At 31.7% G+C, this 12714-nt stretch overlaps 1 protein-coding gene across 2 annotated transcripts; it reads left to right on the plus strand.

Moving 5' to 3' along the window:
* The first annotated feature begins 256 nt into the window (after positions 1-256).
* Positions 257-9892, plus strand: LOC143067122 (D-beta-hydroxybutyrate dehydrogenase-like). Of its 2 annotated transcripts, XM_076240173.1 has the most exons (9): positions 257-327; positions 831-997; positions 1472-1596; positions 4309-4431; positions 6916-7019; positions 7379-7451; positions 8083-8144; positions 9388-9441; positions 9732-9892. In XM_076240173.1, the coding sequence occupies exons 2-9, from the start codon at positions 849-851 to the stop codon at positions 9822-9824; spliced, it is 783 nt and encodes a 260-aa protein (XP_076096288.1). In that variant the 5' UTR covers positions 257-327; positions 831-848; the 3' UTR covers positions 9825-9892. The 2 variants fall into 2 exon arrangements, with proteins under 2 accessions (XP_076096288.1, XP_076096290.1); XM_076240175.1 differs by lacking the exon at positions 257-327 and having other exon boundaries at positions 730-997.
* Positions 9893-12714: the final 2822 nt, after the last annotated feature.

The raw sequence follows: 12714 nt of genomic DNA on the forward strand, positions 1-12714 counted from the left end.
GGAGCGATGTCCTCTGTGTCTATAACACATTTTCCCTCGTTATAAGTTTAAATATCTTTTAAACTTTGGCATGCATTTTGACAGTTTAAACAGGTTTAGTGAACACTGATCGTTTAGATGCATTTCTTTCTACTTCTGTAACGTTAAACAAACTCTAACAAACGCAACACACCGTTTACGAAACTTTAGTTATACAGATATGCACTCATAATATTAAGATAGCTGTCTTCGTATCTGTTCACTCATATCTAAATCAAATAAACGATGATTTTAAACGTGATTATAAATAAATAAGATAGAGAATGATTTTGAATTGAACTATATAAGGTAAATTGTATAAATAGTTTACATAGTTCCTAAGCACTTAATATTTTACATTGTACTGTCAATAATAAACTGCAGCTATTTGTCAAATGTAAAGTTATATCAGTCAAGGGTTATACAATGAACGTTAAAGAAAGAGATTTCCTCATGTACATTCTTTTATTTGGCATACTTAACAATGAAAGATATTAACACAAAATTCGTATTTGTATTATATACAGATTGATACGACGACATAATTACAAGCTGAGCTGAATTTATATCTGAATTTTAAATGAGATATTTTTCGTAATAAATGCAAACTCGTTAACTTCTTTTAACAATTATGCAATGTAACTAGATTTCAAACATAAGTATTTTGATTGTTAAGACAGAGAATTGCTACATAGATTTCGTGATTGAAATAAAGCTAATAAAAGAAGCTGCTGCGTTGCCATATAGGAGAGGAAATCTCTCATCAGGGATTTCGTTGTGTATTCAATGTTTTTGAAATAATTTTGCTGTAGGAAATATTGGCCTTTACTATGGAAGAAAAAGTCGCTGTAGTAACAGGATCAACCACTGGCATAGGACTCGGCGTCGCTCGACATTTAGCTAATCTTGGATGTAATGTTGTTCTCACGGGACTCGGTGGCGCGACTTTGATAGATGATTTAGTAGAGGAGTTCACTAGGTAAATAATATAAGAAAATAAATTATAACTTCCATGTACCCGCGACTCGGTGGTGCACCTTTGATTGATGGGTTAGTAGAGAAGTTCATTAGGTAAATAATATAAGAAAATAAATTATTACCTCAATGTACCCGTGTCCTGTTGTACTTACAACAGTGTAATTTATTGTTTTTAATCTTAACTATCGACTGAAATACAGTTGCTGCTCCCTCTTTTTTTTTAAATATCATTTTACTAATATGTAAAAGAAAAAAAGGGATATAGAAATTCCACCCATGACACAAAATCAGTTAATGCACAACAACAAAACACACAAAATACCCCAAAGGAACCTGTAATTAATAATTTTTTTTATAGCATTACACAACAAACATTTTCTAATAAGATAGTATTCTCATTTTTTTCAATTTTGAGATTTCCTCTTTTTTTTTGGTATTTACAATATATAATTATCTGAATGATACATAATTGTAGAAAATATGCTGGCAAAACATATTTTGTTGCATGTGATTTGACGAAAGAGGATGAAATCAAGACATTCTGCACGAATATTTTTAACATCTTCCCAGAAGGTGTAGATATCCTGGTAAATAATGCAGGTGAGTGCATGTATTTAATGATATTAACTGTTTCAATTAACGAACGTTATGTGGAAAATTTTGTTTTAAAAACACAAACTAGACTAAGTGATGGGTATTATAACAGATGTAAACACAAACTAGACTAAGTGATGGGTATTATAACAGATGTAGAGCTGAAGACTTTTCTTTGAGATATCATTGTGTCAGGGAGACACACAAATGGCCCTCAAAGTTGAGCATTGGAGTACATATGTCTATTGTTCACTGTAGCAGTTATCCAGAAACGTTATGCACATCTTATGAAAGTTTATACTCCGAAAAAGACAAAGTTCAATTATCTTCCCAAAAACAAATAGTAATAAAAATCAAATTCAATATATTTACAAACAGTCTGCCAAGTAGAAACTTCCTAGCATTCAAATTTTAGAAGGAGTTATCCAGAAACGCTAGATTTAATTTGCAGCTACATGTATTAAGTATAACATTCCGATGATTTTTGTTCTTTGTTAATTCATTTATATATATTTACAATGATGAAATTGAGAATGGACATGGGGAATGTGTCAAATGGACAACTATCCGACCAAAATGCACAAAACAGCAGAAAGCCACCATTTGGTCTAAAATACAGCGAGAAAATTCCGCTAAAATTAAACTAAAATTAAAAAGCATACAAGACTTAACAAAAGGCCAGAGGCTCATGACTTATGACAGGCGCAAAAATACGGCGGGGTTATACATGTTTATGAGATCTCAACCTTCCCCCTATATCTCTAGCCAAGAAGAAAAACAAACACACAGCAATACACACAGTAAAACTCCAAAGAAGTCCAAGTCTGATGTCAGAATAGGTAACAAAAGAAAGTAAACAACATGACAATTATACATAAATTCACAAAGGATTACTTGTAGTCACTGACATGCGAACTCCAGACCTCAATAACACTGATTGAAAGATTATGCCTTCATCATATGAATATCAAGCACAAGCCCTCCCGTTAGGTGTTTACTCATACCACCATAAAACATATGAGAAGAACACAACCTGTATCATGTTAACAACTGGTTTTAGAATTAATGTGTTTATTTCCCATGCAAAGACCCTATTGTAAATCAATATTAATACCAAAATATGCAATATTTAATGACCTGAAACCAGTATTGTAACTATATCCCTTCTCAATAAGTCTGTTTAAAGGTTTTATTATCTTTTGAGGTGAATGCCGACGTTTTTGTGGTTTGTAAAACATATTACCATTAACGATTAGATGTGAAATACCTAAACGTATACGATGTCTGCAAGTTGAGTTATATTAACGAATGATGTCTTGTACTGATGATAAAATTTGATAAATGTTTTGACTAATTCATGACTTCGAAAACCCTGGTGTAATAATTTTTCAGTAATTCACAAAGATTTCTTTCGCTAAAATCTAATACTTTGTTACATACACGAGATAATAGAACAATTTGAGATAAATAAACACCATAAGATAGTGACAGAGGGACGTCACAATTTAAAAATGCATAATTAACAATTGGAAATAATAAATCATCTCTTTTATCACAAGTTTTTGTACGAAGCTTAACGATATAGAGATCAAGATCCAGAAAAGGGCAGTGTTCAATGTTATTATTAGCTTTATTTAAAGTTTGTTCAACGGGATAGATCTCTTTAGTGTGCATACTGAAGTTGTCATTATTGAGAGCCAATAATATTCCAAATATCTAAAAGTATTATTAATGTTATGTAGTTGATGTTTTCCCCATTGTTTTAAAGGTTTTAGATTGTAACCTGGATTTGTTGTAATTCTTAATAGATTTTAGTTTTAAACAGCGACATATTACTGTTGCCTTTATTTCTTTATTTTTGTACTGTGGTTTGTCTTCTGATGATTTTTTACTGTTATATCATCAGGGGCGGATCCATGATTTAAGTTTAAAGGGGGAAGGGGGGGGGGGGGGGTCCGCGATCGTGACATTACTGAATGCAACTTACCATATCTTTCGAATGAACAACACAACAGTTTTCATATGTGGAGTATAAACTGTAAGCTCGAGTTCACACTTAAAACAGTGCTAATTGGTTTCGTTTTTTAATTAATTATTCATCGAATATAATGTTTTACCTGATAATGTCAAAACTAGGAGTGCCATTTGTACAGCAGGAGCTAACCACCAGTCTGGCGCATGTAAAGCCGCCATGACTTTCAATGTACATATTAACAATGTGAACGTAAGTTTTCCTTTTCCTTTTTTAAATCCTGGTGTTTCCCTCTCTTTTTCATTTTAAGTGGGTTATTTACTTTCTAACATTTGAAATTTTCTTCTGTATTTTTCTTTAGAAATCCATGCATTTAAAAGAAAATGTACACATGTAGATGATATCAATGATCGTATGAACGAAAAGGCTGTTCTACTCTCTAATGAAGATTTGGGGAAATGATCCTTGGACGTTTGGCATATTCATCCGAAACATTCAGCTGACATTAACATTTTTCACTCTATTTATCATTCGTGCGATTCCCATCGTTTATGTTTTACCATCATTTGAATCTTCTGAATATTTCTATGATTTTTGATATCGTCTCTATTTCCCTTTACCAAACAGTAATATCTACTGTGCAAATATTGATATCCATATACCGAAATTCAATATTCAAAATAAGCTTTAATTTGCTTCTTTGACGTGAAACATTCTATAAAAGTATATCTCCTTTTTTTCCTTAGGAATCCAGTTTACAGCAAGCATACAAAATTATCCACTAGATACATGGAATAATATGATGGCTGTTGGTCTGACAGCTCCCTTCTTGTTGATACAAGAATTCTTACCAAAAATGAAGAAAAAAGGTAATACATTTATCAAAATATCATATCAGAAGTGGATCATGAGTGTTTTTTAACAGGTGTCGATAGAGGATGTTTTAGTTATCTCGCTTTACCTATGACGAAGAAGATCAGAATAAAAATTATCAAAAGAAGAAATGCCTGAATAAAAAGAATCAAAAGGGAACGGTTAAGACTTCAAAAGGATGAATAGAGCAAGTATATTTAAAATTTGGATGAACTGCATATGAATATCAGTGAAAATACAGTTCGATATATTATGTGCGAGAATAAATATGCTATTACATAAAACCAGAGGCTCTAAAGAGCCTGTGTCGCTCACCTTGGTCTATGTGAATATTAAACAAAGGCAGCAGATGGATTCATGACAAAATTGTGTTTTGGTGATGGTGATGTGTTTGTACGTCTTACTTTACTGAACATTCTTGCTGCTTACAGTTATCTCTATCTATAATGAACTTAGCCCTGTAGTTTCAGTGGAAAATGTTAGTAAAAATTTACAAATTTTATGAAAATTGTTAAAAATTGACTATAAAGGACAATAACTCCTTAGGGGTCAACTGACCATTTCAGTCATGTTGACTTATTTGTATTTGCTGTACATTATTGCTGTTTAAAGTTTATCTCTATCTATAATAATATTCAAGATAATAACCCAAAACAGTAAAATTTCCTTAAAATTACTAATTTAGGGGCAGCAACCCAAAAACAGGTTGTCCGATTCATCTGAAAATTTCAGGGCAGATAGATCTTGACCTGATAAACAATTTTACCCTGTCAGATTTGCTCTAAATGCCTTGGTTTTTGAGTTATAAGCCAAAAACTGTATTTTACCCCTATGTTCTATTTTTAGCCATGGCGGCCATCTTGGTTAGATGGCCGGGTCACCGGACACATTTTTTAAACTAAATACCCCAAAGATGATTGTGGCCAAGTTTGGATTAATTTGGCCCAGTAGTTTCAGAGGAAAAGATTTTTGTAAAAGATTAATAAGATTTACGAAAAATGGTTAAAAATTGACTATAAAGGGCAATAACTCCTAAAGGGGTCAACTGACCATTTCGGTCATTTGACTTATTTGTAAATCTTGCTTTGCTGAACATTATTGCTGTTTACAGTTTATCTCTATCTATCATAATATTCAAGATAATAACCAAAAACAGTAAAATTTCCTTAAAATTACCAATTTAGGGGCAGCAACCCAACAACGGGTTGTCCGATTCATCTGAAAATTTCAGGGCAGATAGATCTTGACCTGATAAACAATTTTACCTATAATATGCTCTAAATGCTTTGGTTTTTGAGTTATAAGCCAAAAACTGCATTTTACCCCTATGTTCTATTTTTAGCAATGGCGGCCATCTTGGTTAGATGGCCGGGTCACCGGACACATTTTGTAAACTAAATACCCCAAAGATGATTGTGGCCAAGTTTGGATTAATTTGGCCCAGTAGTTTCAGAGGAGAAGATTTTTGTAAAACATTACTAAGATTTACGAAAAATGGTTAAAAATTGACTATAAAGGGCAATAACTCCTAAAGGGGTCAACTGACCATTTCGGTCACTCGACTTATTTGTAAATCTTACTTTGCTGAACATTATTGCTGTTTACAGTTTATCTCTATCTATAATAATATTCAAGATATTAACCAAAAACAATAATATTTCCTTTAAATTACCAATTTAGGGGCAACGACCCACAAACGGGTTGTCCAATTCATCATTTCAGGGCAGATAGATCTTGACCTGATAAACAATATTACCCTGTCAGATTTGCTCTAAATGCTTTGGTTTTTGAGTTATAAGCCAGGTGAGCTAAAAAGCAAAGAATATAAGCACCTTCAGCACGTGAACATGTGAACATTTTTTTAACATCGCGAGAGACAAACTACATAAACGCAATAGTTAAGAAAGACTATAAAGTCCATACACAAACCATATCTGTTAATATCTATAAATATTCTAGCGTTAGGTAAATACTCAAGTAAGATTGAAGACAAATGATGGAGGGAAATACTGTTATTGGCTCCAGTATTCTGATGAAGAGGAACCCAGAAAACAATGTGGACGCATGTAATTAATAACGTGTTGTTTTCATTTATTTTATGAATGATTGCAATTATGTTATTTAACAATTTAAAAGAAAAAGTGTTTTATATGTTTATATGTTTAATGTTGCATATAAATTACTTTTATATGTTTTATGTCAATATGTTTCCATCAGTTTCTTATTACTTTTTTTGAGTGTTTTATGTATAAGCTGAAATTAACCTTTTATGTAGGTCGATGTAACACTGTAACACAAAGGTTTAATACATATATATATATATTTATTCTATGTATTTGTTTTAATCAGTCTCCCGTAACTCTTTTTGGAGGGCTTATGTATACGCTGTTGTTTATGTATTTATATGTTTTAGATGTATGTAGCATACGGTGATACTTTAATAAAGTATGTGTCTTGTCTAGTCTTGTCTTGCATTACAGGATGGGGAAGAATTATAAACATGGCATCCATGATGGGTATTATAAGTGGACCAGAACTGGCTGCCTATAGTGCCTGTAAATCAGCATTGATTGGACTCACTAAAGTATGTTTTGTTCGACATCAATTATACTGATAGCAGATGATTGATTGATTAATATTTGTTTGATTACTTCAGCTGGGGTGACGCCTTTGATACAATTTTATACAAAATGTAATATATATATGAATAAAAAATATCAGACAAGGCATAAATTTAGGCAAAATTAGTTTACCGATGTTCAAATCATGATAAAAAACAAAAATTAGGGTTATCACCAAGAAAACAAATATTATCTAATTAATCTTAAATAACGTTAAAACAATGTCAAATAATGAATGTATTTTTTAAATGATACAACTCACAGAAGACGACGATACTATTGATCTATAGCGACTTAATAAAATGATATATTATATCATTAGGGTGTTGCACTAGAAGCCGCTCCGCATGGTGTGACATGTAATGTAGTCTGTCCAGGCTATTCTGATGCACCAAGTAAGTAAGTTTTGTAGGTTTTGTATCGTCAATACACGTTTTATATACATATATGCCTTATTTAAAAATAAATAATTATCAAAATGTACCGGCTTATTTCAAACTAATAGGCACAGCATTCTTAAACAATACAAACAATATAGACACTTTTTGTTGTTTCTTTGACATATTCCCCATTTCCATTCTCAATTTTACCTTCTTTCAAAGTTTTATATATGTTACATGATAGATTGATTTGTATTACAAAACAGCAAGTGCACCAACTGTACAAAATATTTGCAAGAAGCTAGACAAAATAGATCAGTATATAGAGCAGTAAAATCATAAAGAATTGATAAATGACACAAAGTCAAATTGAATGCATTCCGTTGCTAAAAAACTGAGACATTAAAACTACAATTTTTGAATGAAATGAAAAAAGGATATTATCGATTATCTCAAAACCATCTTAAATTATTAACAACCTTCGGAAGAATAACAATTTGTGCAATTCATACCTCCATATACAGAAATAATTGTGTTCAAGGTTTCTTAAGAACATTTACTAAGTGTAGAATAATTTACCTCCAAACACGTTGAATTCTTTTTAATGAATACGTTAATATTCTAACGAGTTCGTTTTCTATTGTAGTATTTTATCACAAAATAGAAAAGCATGCAGCCGCAAATTCTTTGTCTTTTGATTGTGCTAAGGTAATGTAATTTCAATACTAAGTAGTCATTACTGTGGGTCGACATAAAATTTTAATTTCCTTTCCATATTTCGGTTAATTTACTCGGTCGGTGCCTCTGCTGGTGGAATGTTAGTCCCCGAGGCTATCACCAGCCCAGTAGCCAGTACGTCGGTACTGGCATGAAAATACGGACTTTTTTGTGTTATTAAAATTTGCTGTTACAAAATATTAGAAATTATTTTATAAATTAAGGAATGCTTCTCCCTCATGCAAAGCTCTGATTCCTTTCACGGATTTGACTTTAATTTTTAGACCTTTTGGATTATAGCTCTTCATCTTTTATATAAGCTTTGGATTTCAAATATTTTGACCACGATCATCACTGAAGAGACATGTATTGTCGAAATGCGCATCTGGTGCAGGAAAATTGGTAATGTTAATGTAATTGCTACCACTGGGTCGATGCCTCTGCTGGTGGACTGTTAGTCCCCGAGGGTATCACCAGCGCAGTAGCCAGTACTTCGGTACTGGCATGAAAATACGGATTTTTTGTGTTATTAAAATTTGCTGTAACAAAATGTTAGAAATTATTATAAATTCAGGAATGTATCTCCCTCATGCAAAGCTCTGATTCCTTTCACGGATTTGGCTTTACTTTTTGGACCTTTTGGATTATAGCTCTTCATCTTTTATATTAGCTTTGGATTTCAAACATTTTGACCACGAGCATCACTGAAGAGACATGTATTGTCAAAATGCGCATCTGGATGCAGGAAAATTGGTACCGTAATGTTATTACTATGGATGAAATGCAAACTCATTTAAATGCTTAAAATTTTTACCCCTGGTATAGGTTGCTTCAGTCTTATTTTTAGCACATCTTCTTGGAATTTTCAGTTTTTTATGCTCTTTAACTTTGTACGTGTATTTGATATTACTTTTCCGTTGGTTTGAATCGTGCGTCACTAGTGCGTCCTTTGTAGCTTTATCTATATACAAGTATCTTTCCCAATCTACCCTCTATTATGATAATTATCATACAGATCATTTCATACATACAATTTATGTGGCCATGATTTCAAACACGATTGATACGTTGTCTTCATTTTCTGTAGAAACAAACATGTGTTTATACGAAATCTTCATCTGGCATTTTATTTCACCGATATGAACAAAAGGAGATGTCGTTCTGTCTATCAATCTATTTGTATTGTAATCTTACTGTTTGGTTGTCTGACTTATCTCTGAAAGTTTTATTACAGGAAGAACTGTTTAGTACACTTAATCCACACAAGAAACCAATAACAGTACAAGAGGTAAGTTCATATGAATCATTCTAAATATTTTTTTTAGAAATTAAGGTTCATTCCCTTACGATAAGTTGACCTACGACAAATTTGGTTATGCTTTTTGTTGTCCTTCATGGTAGTTTAGGTTTCGAATGTTTAGGTTTGAGCTTCCTTAATGAAGGTAGTTCTAGAAAAGTGCTACGGGAACACGAAAATGTTTAACGTTTTTGTTATTATTTATTTTAACTGCACAGATTCTCCTAATTTTCTTGTTCTTTGTATCTTGATCAACAATCATTTTGTTATACGTATTTTAGATTGCTGAGCTGGTGTCTTTTCTTTGTACTTCCGGTGCTGACAGTATGACTGGTTCTCCAATACTAATGGATGCTGGAAATACAGTTAAATAAATTAAAACGATTAAAATTGGTCATAACAGTTTTTTTTCCTAATTTGAATAAAAAATTCCTGCATTGTATTTGAGTCTAAACAATGGTCTAGTAAAAGCAGAGAAAGTCTTGAAATTGAAAACAAAAGAGGTTTTTTTTTGGTGTGAGATTATCGGAATTCATCACAATGGAAAATTAATGTACCATTACCGCAGAAATTGAACCACGTGATAAAATATGAAACGGTCATTCAGGAACCTGTATTTCAGTAGTTTACGTTGGTTCGTGTCTATCATTTTGATTTTTCGTATATTGTTTAGGTATACATTTGGCGGTTAGTTTTCTCGTTTCAATTTGTTTCACATTTTGTAGTCTGTTTATATCAGAAAACGAATTACATTTGTTCTAATGGTAGGTGAGTTTTGATATTAAAATGTAAGGCTTTTCCGACCCATGATTTTAACATATTTTGGGATGTCAACATTTAAAGAATGACTGTAATATTTTTTCTGTCTATGAAAAAATAACATAAAACATTTGGTGCACACTGAATAACGCGTGTAGCGGGTTATTTAACAGTGTGCACCACATTTTTTATGTTATTTCGAATAGACAGAAAAAATATAACCATATCACGGTCACATGACTAAATTATGTCTATGGGCTCATAACAAAATAAGTTGGCCAATCAGAAGACGTGTTACATCCAAAATTAAATTATTCGAAGATAGAATAAGTTCTGTTTTATCAGGATTAAACCAACAACTTAATGAGCTATAAGCTCAGCTCATACAGGTCGTAATTTATCACAAATTCTATCTGCTATGACTCACAATCCATATAGATGAGAGGTGGTTCTTCAGAAATAATCAAGTGTGTCCGCAATGTCTATTTATGTATACAATAAAAAGACAATGATTTGAGGACAGGTCCTTAAGGAAACCTACTCAAATATTGCATAGAAGAAAAACATGTTTGCGATCATTCCGATAGCTTTAATACCATTTCAATACTGACTTAAAGCCATCATCATTTTAATATATTTATGTATAATTTAAATAAGAAGATGTAATTTGGGTGCTAATGAGACAATCTCCCAAATGTTAAAGGTTCAGTATATAGTATCCTTTATGTTATCATAAAGCCAAAACCAATATAGAATATCATTATACTTAGGGGATTTAATTGCGTGATTTACAAACAAAAATAGGTTATAACCTTGATATATTGTGTGTTATTAAACAATAAAAAATGTTATTTATTTGAGTTCATCTTATGGACAACATATATGACAGTAATATCAGGTGTTAAGGTCAAATTGAGTGTCCGGCAGGGTTAATTCAGACGTTGAGGTATTAGTGCCAATGAGACAACTCTCTAACCCAAGTCACAATATATATATATATATATAATATATATATATATATATTTATATAAACGTGATAGATCAAAATACTGCCGTCAACACAGAGTCTTGGCCCTCACCAAACTGTAAGCTTTAAAGGACCCCCAAAATGACTAATGTAAAACTATTAAGAGGGAAAAACCAACAGTCTAATCTATATACAAAAAAGAAACGCGGAGCACATATGAACAACACAGACAAACAACAACCACTGAACAACAGTCTCCTTACTTGAAGTCAATATACACATATATTGGATCACTATAGAGTAGAAAGACTTTTTTGTGTACGATGTATAAGTATTCATCTATGTTGATTTGAACATCCCCTTATCAATGTTATACATAGTTCTGTAGAATATGAGAGCACAGGGAATTAATTAGTTAGAAGTAATAATAACCACAGGCCTCTACAAATTACAAAAAAATATTTTTATTTTGATAATAATAATAAAAAGATATATGAAGTAAAAACGACTCGATAATTACCCAAATAAAACGATATGTATCCATGCGTAAAGCATGATTTTCTGTTAAAACCTCATACTTATAATTTATCAAAATCAGACGGTTACAAAAGTTCACAAAATGTTCTTCAACAATGAGCCGTTGGTCATGCCAAACGGTTTTTTTTCTAACATAACATATATTAAACATTAATATGAAATAAGCGAAGTGTTTGTTATTCTCACCAAAATTTATTAATTAAGTATACATACTGATATTTTTTGTACTTATATTAAATTTGACACTTATACGGCAACGTATCTTATCTAGTATCAAGTATTAAGTAGCATGTTTTTTAAACATTTTAGAATAGTACTGTGTAATTGGTATCTATCAATCCATTGACTTTGACGTAATGAATGACCATATGTTTTATTTTATGTATCTTTTTTATGAATGCTAGCATCAAAAGGTTGATATATTCATTATGAGTCTTTTAAAAGCTACAACAATATGAGCCTAGTACGGCTTACACCTTTATATGATTTTTTGTTACTATTTGAACATTTGCATTTGACATCTCTCTCCCAATAAGAATTACCTGGCCTAAGGTAAGGTACACATTCTATTATAACCTTCTAGGTTAAATCTACTGAATTCAGTTAATATTAAGCAATAACAAAATGATAATATAAAAACGGTAGATTCGTCAGCTTGGTTTTTATGTAATTTTTTTACCAAAACAAATAACATAAAATGTCATTAGGGGTTCCATGGAACCCCGTGTTTCGCCTGCGATTGCTGCTGTCTTTGGTAAAGTGTAATGTTGACTTTAAAAAATGAGTCAATTTTATAGTAATATACAGATTTAAAAAAAAAATGTTTTTTTATGCTGTTTGGTCTTGAAGTTACATAGCAATCCATGAAGGTCTAAAGATTTATCATGTTATTTGCTTTTATCGCAGCTTGTCTTTAAATTGTAAAATATGTCCTTCTTTCACAAAATACTAAAAATGAGAAAAAGAAATCAAAGAAAAAATTAAGGATGGAAATGGGGAAT

The sequence above is a fragment of the Mytilus galloprovincialis genome, chromosome 3 (assembly GCF_965363235.1).
Source record: "Mytilus galloprovincialis chromosome 3, xbMytGall1.hap1.1, whole genome shotgun sequence".
Classification (NCBI taxonomy): domain Eukaryota; kingdom Metazoa; phylum Mollusca; class Bivalvia; order Mytilida; family Mytilidae; genus Mytilus; species Mytilus galloprovincialis.

Bases quoted from the DNA above. Each gene is read 5' to 3' on its own strand.
- LOC143067122 (XM_076240173.1), top strand. From the start codon at position 849: ATGGAAGAAAAAGTCGCTGTAGTAACAGGATCAACCACTGGCATAGGA. The intron at 4,432-6,915 runs GTAATACATTTA...CTTGCATTACAG, and splicing joins ACCAAAAATGAAGAAAAAAG to GATGGGGAAGAATTATAAAC. The intron at 7,452-8,082 runs GTAAGTAAGTTT...TTTCTATTGTAG, and splicing joins AGGCTATTCTGATGCACCAA to TATTTTATCACAAAATAGAA.